Source organism: Nematolebias whitei, chromosome 20, assembly GCF_014905685.2.
Source record: "Nematolebias whitei isolate Nwh7 chromosome 20, NemWhi1, whole genome shotgun sequence".
In the NCBI taxonomy this organism is placed as follows: domain Eukaryota; kingdom Metazoa; phylum Chordata; class Actinopteri; order Cyprinodontiformes; family Rivulidae; genus Nematolebias; species Nematolebias whitei.
The window spans coordinates 401,014-407,984 of NC_056517.1; the positions used below are offsets into that span (position 1 = coordinate 401,014).

The 6,971-nt window shown below is 38.8% G+C and overlaps 1 protein-coding gene across 1 annotated transcript in view; it reads left to right on the top strand.

The window, feature by feature from the left end:
• Positions 1-6,971, top strand: part of phex (phosphate regulating endopeptidase homolog, X-linked) — a 29,527-nt gene that overhangs the window by 8,866 nt on the left and 13,690 nt on the right. Inside the window, exons 4-9 of the mRNA XM_037694323.1 lie at positions 903-986; positions 1,366-1,592; positions 4,115-4,183; positions 4,491-4,607; positions 4,786-4,869; positions 5,710-5,852. Coding sequence (XP_037550251.1) covers positions 903-986; positions 1,366-1,592; positions 4,115-4,183; positions 4,491-4,607; positions 4,786-4,869; positions 5,710-5,852 — 724 coding nt within the window. The remainder of the gene's footprint in view (positions 1-902; positions 987-1,365; positions 1,593-4,114; positions 4,184-4,490; positions 4,608-4,785; positions 4,870-5,709; positions 5,853-6,971) is intronic.

The following is a 6,971-nucleotide window of genomic DNA, read 5'->3' on the forward strand; positions in this document are numbered from 1 at the left end:
GTTTGAGAGAGGAGTAAAGGAGGCCATCTTTGTGAAAAGAAACCGTCTATCATTAAACAGGGGTGGAGGCCTCAAGGTTCAACTGTCCCCCTCTTACAATGCTGTGATTGCTAGTATCACTCAGCCCTCTGTGAACAGTAAACAGCCATCAGGTGCTAATGATCCATTGTTAGGCTGATGGTCCTTCTTGAGCATGTGATCAGCTGGTTTTGGTTGTCAGCAGCAAACTGGTTGATCCACTCTGAGACGGTGCTATTTAAGAGACTGAGCTGAATACAGCACCTCAGACTGAGGAAGTCTCTCGGATGAGAGACGAAACGTTTCTACATTTTTTTGTTGATTTGCTTTGTTTTGTTTTTTTGAATGTCCAGAGGACCAGATTTAACTTTTTTAGATTTTTCTACCTGGATTATTGAGCATGCATCAGGATATATTTTTGTATGTTGGTTTGTTAAAACAAGATTAGGTGTGGTAGTAGCTGAGAGTTCTCCTAATGACATTAGCAGATTCCAGAGGATTTGTTTTTAAATTGCCTGGGCAATGCACCCAGACATGTGCATTCCTCAAGAAATGTCTGGTCTTGTTTTATATGAAGTTTGCTCAAATTTGCATGGGGTTTCTTTTGGGTACTCCAGTTTCCTCCACAGTCCTAAAACTTTCAACCATTCAGTTCTACTATACTTAAAGTACCTTCAGTCCCATGCCTCCTTTGAAAAAGAGATCTGTGATCTCAAAGGGATTTGCCAGATGCATCTTTGTGACATAGAATCCATCAACATATGTTTTATTGTCTAAGACATGACAAACTCAAGCACAATAAAAGTACACTTATTAAATGATCATGTTGTAGTACATGTTAATAACTGATACTTTAAATAATCACATCATTTTTCACCCGTCAGAGTTACTAGAGGCACCTTCGGATGCTGATGAGCTACAGGCTGTAACCAAAGCTAAAATCCTCTACCGCTCCTGTATGAATGAAAGTAAGTTACAAACTTGCACCCAACTTTGTAAAGTTTGACTGTTTACATGCATCTTTCATCTGTTCCCAATGATTCCTAAACCAAATCTTCAGATTAAGCTAAACTCTACGTCTTAAACCCAATTCCATCTGTTTACAATGTGTTTATGAAATATTTCATTAAAAAAGTTTTTGTTAACTGGTGCACACAAGCAGACAGTGACAGCTAAAATGAGTACATTGGTTGCAGACATTGATCTTTGCAGGGGCAGGGCGATACACGAGGTGAATAAAAGAGAGTGAACCTCATTGTAAAACAGACAAACTTCAAGATAAGCCTTAACAAGACTGATCAGTTAATTAAAATGCAATACTTTTGTGTCTGTGTGTGTTTTACCAAGCAATACTGGAGAAGCTGGATGCCAAACCATTGCTGAAAACACTGAAACAGCCCGAGTTCCGTTGGCCTGTGGTGGGGGATGGGCGTGGCGGGGAGTATCAGTGGTCACAGAGTCAGTGGAGTCTCCTTAAGACCCTGGCAGAGATGAGAAACCAGCACAGCAAGAGTGTCCTGATACGCCTGTACGTCTCTCCTGATGACAGAAACTCCTCACACTACATCATCAAGGTCAGACGTTTACTGGATTTAAACAAAATCAGTCAATAAACTGTGTTTTATAACATGCACATATTAAATATATAAAAATTCAATTTGCCTGGAAGGTAAAATATCATCCATAAACTGGTACTGTACATAAAATAGCAGCACACAATAGTGCAACGATGCAAAACACATTGTGTTTGTACAGAAAACTACAGATCAAGTAAATACTAACAGAAATACATTTGTTTGTATCCTGCCATTAACAAAAGAAAACCCCACAAAGGTCAATGAAATCACTTGAAACTGGCAACTTGTTACTCACCTTTATAGTTCAAGCAGTTTCTATAGCTCTCTGTGAGATTCTGTCTGTTTTTTTGGCCCACACCTTGTGATCAAACTGCTCCAGTTGAAGGTTCATTCTTCAGACTGCACGTTTCAGCTCCTTCCACTGACGCCATATAGGATTTAGATCAATTCAGTTTAATACATTTTATTTATAAAGAGCCAAGTCTCAACAGAAGTTGTCTCAGGGCACTGCACAGAAACCTTCATACATGAAAAGACTATTGTCCATCTGTGCTATTGTGTTATCATTTGCATTATATATCTTTCAGTTTGTCATCAGTTTTCTTTTTGTGGATATGTCCAGGAAGCTTGGTTACAATCCTCGGGAGCTTAACTTTTTAATAATGTGTGCAGCTGTCGCTACAGAAACACTGAACTGTTTGGAGATGGTCTTATAGCCTTATTTAAATGTAAAATATATAAAACTCTAAGCTCCCGAGACAGCTCTGTCCTTGGCGTTCTGTGCTCCATGTCACTGTAGATCGCACCATGATACCAAACAGCAGAGTAACTACTTTTCGTATTTTCAGTTCATTCAACCTGTATTTCGACAGTATTGTACTGTACTGTATAGTGCACAGTACTGTATTGAGCATGCATCAGGATTTATTTAGACAGGTTACTCTCATTGAGCCTCGAGGACTCATTTACAAGAGAGACCTTAAACAAAGAATGACGACAGCAGTAAACACTCACAACTGTAGACAATTATAAAAGAAAGCATATAAATTGAAAAAAAAAAAAATGGAAGAAAATTATGTAAAAAAATGAAACAAAAACAGCTACAATGTAAAGTGATGTAAAATATTAAAAACAGGAACATGTCTGCATTGATTGTTGCCATGAACTTATCAGATGTTTGAAGCCACTTAGAGAGGTCAAAGGTCGAGAGCTTCAGATGTTTTTACAAGATATTCCAGGAAACAGGAGCGGAGTAGGAGAAGGTCCTTTTGTCTAGTTCAGTCCTCACTGAGGGAACACTGCAGGTAATGATGTCCTGAGAGCGCACGCTGTAGCTGCACTCACACAGAGACATGTAGGAGGAGATGTATGAAGGCAGCAGACCAAGAAGTGATTTAAAGATGAAAATGTACCAGTGAGAGAGTCTGTGTGAAGTTAATGGTGACCAGTTAACCAGTGAATAGTGGGTGCAGTGGTGGGTACGGTAGTTACAGCCAGTTATGAATCTTAGTGCACCATGATAGACAGCATCCAACATCTGCAGCATCCAACATCTACAGCATCCAACATCTGCAGGATTCTTGTAGGAGTGTTCATGTAAATAATGTCACCGTGATCAATGGAGGGAAGGAAAGTCACAGATACAAGGTGTTTCCTAACATTCAGGGTTAGACAGGATCTGGTTCTGAAAAAGAAACCCAGTTTAACTTTAACTTTAACTTTAACTTTTAACTCAGTTTCTTTACCAAGTTTTTGACGTGGGAATTAAAAGGGAGATGTGAATCGACCAAGACACCCAAGTATTGGTTGGAATTGACAAACTCAATAGGAGCATCATTCAAAGATAAAATAAAAAGAAGAACTGCTGGGACCGACTTCCTGTTTGAAAACAACATCCTTTTGGTTTTGTCGGCATTTAGAACAAGTTTGAGGTGGAACAAATCTGACTGGATGATGTTGAATGCAGATTTCAAAAGCTGGAAAGCCTTAGCAACTGTTTTAGCTTGACAGTAAACAACTGTATCATCAGCATAGAAATGTGTGGATACATCAGTGACGATCTGACTTACATTACCTATGTAGATTGTGAAGAGGGTGAGTCTTAAGACTGAGCCTTGTGGTACACCATTTTTAACAGTTAGACAACTGGGAGAATAGACTGACGTACTTACAAGACTGAGAATGCCAGTGATGTTAATTACAGAACACACCACAGTTAACATGTCATATATGCTAATTATTTTTAATCCTCGTAAGGGTGTCATTCATTGTCAAGGCCAGCTTTTTTATTATCATTTGAAGCAACAATTCAAAATCAGTGATGACTAATTTTTATTTGGTGTTTTTTAGCAACTTTTATGAGTTTCAAATAATTTTAGTGACCATTGTGTGTATTTATTTATTCAACAAAAGAGTAAAGAACAGAATTATTTGCATCTGTATTTATTGGTGCTATAAAAAATACAAAACATTAAAATATGGAAAATGAAAGTACCAAACTTGTGCTTCTGTTCCTGTAGCTAGACCAGGCTTCGTTGTCTCTGCCTTCCAAGGAAGACTACACCACCAACACTTCCTCTGCTCTCGCGGTGAGTTCCTACCTGCATTACATAAACATTTCATTTCTGCCGATGGTTTTTCAATGATAGCTCGTAGAAACGAACATAAAAACTACTGCTACTTTCACAAAAATTGAAACATGTTTTTAAAATGAAGTAAATGGGTTTTAAAATGTATATTTTTGATATGTTTACTGTGCTGTGTCCTTTGTTAATGCTAATAGATGAAATGCTAATCATACAGAACATGACTACGTATACAGCGTTTGACTAGTGCTTGATCGTCTGCAGCATCCGTGAAATAAAGAAACATTGTCTTTATTGTTTCTCTGTCCAGAATCGCGCTGCCTTGCTCAGTCTCATGGTGGACATGGCCGTCATGCTCGGCGCCTCAGAGAAAGCAGCACAGGCTCAGATGGAAACGGCTCTTGCATTTGAGACCAAAGTGGCTCATGTAAAGACATCATGTCAAATAAAACCCTGGCTAATGTATAGAAATGGCTAATGGGCCTTTCTGGCACATAGGTTCATTAAATACAATTGTTTACTGTGATTTATTGTTGTGACTTTTTTTTGGTCCAAAACTGTGAATAAAAATGAGTTTGAATTTATTTTGCATATTGTGTCTACAGATCCTGATTCCTTATGAAAACCGCACCAGCGAGGCCATGTACAACAGATACACACTTTCCCGGCTGCAGAGCTCCTTACCACAGGTACACACAATACTATCAAAGCACCAAAACTGATATATGGCCAGCAGCAAATGCAAGTCATTCATTTCAACCGCAGACTGCCTGGCTTCATACACACCTCTTACTCACATTATTTCAAATGTATTCATAAAGCACATGTATATAAGCACATCATATATACATGTGCTCCCTAAACAGGTCTCTCTTGAAAATGAGTTCTCGTGGCTCAATGAGACTAACCTGTATAAATAAAGGCTAAATGAAAAAAAAAAAAAATGAAAAAAAATATAGTCATATTACATTATATATGTATTTTATTGTCACAGAGCCTCATATTGCTTCTATTTTCTTCCAAAATTAGAATGTACAAGTAAAAAGGGAAAAAATGCAACGTTTGTTAATCTACAGACTACTTTTCTCATTTACAACTTTTTTTTGTAAAATGTTACAATATATTTGAATCATTTTTTAAAAATGATTTAAAATTAATTAAAGTTGCAACCAAAAACAAATACCTGTCTTTGTAATGCTTAACATGAATAAAAATCTGCATTTTAATCGTATGTAGCTTTTGGAAGATGTGTCCTGGTTAAACTTGTTATTGCCCTGATTACTGTAAACTCAGTTTGTTTCTTTGTGTAAAATCTAAAGCTCATGAGCGTCTTACTCCGACAAAACCTGCTGGGGACAGAGTGCGTATTTCTTTCATTTGAAAGCAAAGCATCATATTTTAAAAATATATATATATTTTTTACAAGAATTTAAAATGTGGTAGAAAAAATAAAACTTTATTTCTAATTTAGGCACTTTTCCAGATTTTAACTGCAAAGTAAAATTCTACAAGTCTCCTTCTACTTGCAGTTCGACTGGCTCAGTTTTGTGAAAGCTGTGGTGGAGGCTGATGATGATCCAGATCGGATCATTTCCTCATCCGAGCCCATCATTGTCAGAACTCCCAAGTACTTCAAGGACCTCATGAAGCTCATCAACACCACAGAGCCCAGGTACTGGTATACAGGTCCTTCTCAAAAAATTAGCATATTGTGATAAAGGTCATTATTTTCCATAATGTAATGATAAAAATGAAACTTTCATATATTTCAGATTCATTGCACACCAACTGAAATATTTCAGGTCTTTAATTGTTTTAATACTGATGATTATGGCATACAGCTCATGAAAACCCAAAATGCCTGTCCCAAAAAATTAGCATATTTCATCCCACCAATGAAAGACAAGTGTTTTTAATACAAAAAACACCAACCTTCAAATAATCATGTTCAGTTATGCACTCAATACTTGGTCGGGAATCCTTTTGCATGAATGACTGCTTCAATGCGGCGTGGCATGGAGGCAATCAGCCTGTGGCACTGCTGAGGTGTTATGGAGGCCCAGGATGCTTCGATAGCGGCCTTAAGCTCATCCAGAGTGTTGGGTCTTGTTCTCTCAACTTTCTCTTCACAATATCCCACAGGTTCTCTATGGGGTTCAGGTCAGGAGAGTTGGCAGGCCAATTGAGCACAGTAATACCATGGTCAGTAAACCATTTACCAGTGGTTTTGGCACTGTGAGCAGGTGCCAGGTCGTGCTGAAAAATGAAATCTTCATCTCCATAAAGCTTTTCAGCAGATGGAAGCATGAAGTGCTCCAAAATCTCCTGATAGCTGCTGCAATGACCCTGCCCTTGATAAAACACAGTGGACCAACACCAGCAGATGACATGACACCCCAGTGACTGTGGAAACTTGACACTGGACCTCAAGCAATGTGAACTCTGTGTCTCCTCTCTTCCTCCAGACTCTGGGACCTTGATTTCCAAAGGAAATGCAAAATTTACTGTAATCAGAGAACATAACTTTGGACCACTCAGCAGCAGTCCCAGGCGAGATGCTTCTGACGCAGTCTCTTGTTCAAAAGTGGCTTGACCTGGGGAATGCGGCACCTGTAGCCCATTTCTGTGCACGGTGGCTCTGGATGTTTCTACTCCAGACTCAGTCCACTGCTTCCACAGGTCCCCCAAGGTCTGGAATCGGCCCTTCTCCACAATCCTCCTCAGGGTCCGGTCACCTCTTCTCGTTGTGCAGCGTTTTCTGCCACACTTTTCCCTTCCCACAGACTTCCCA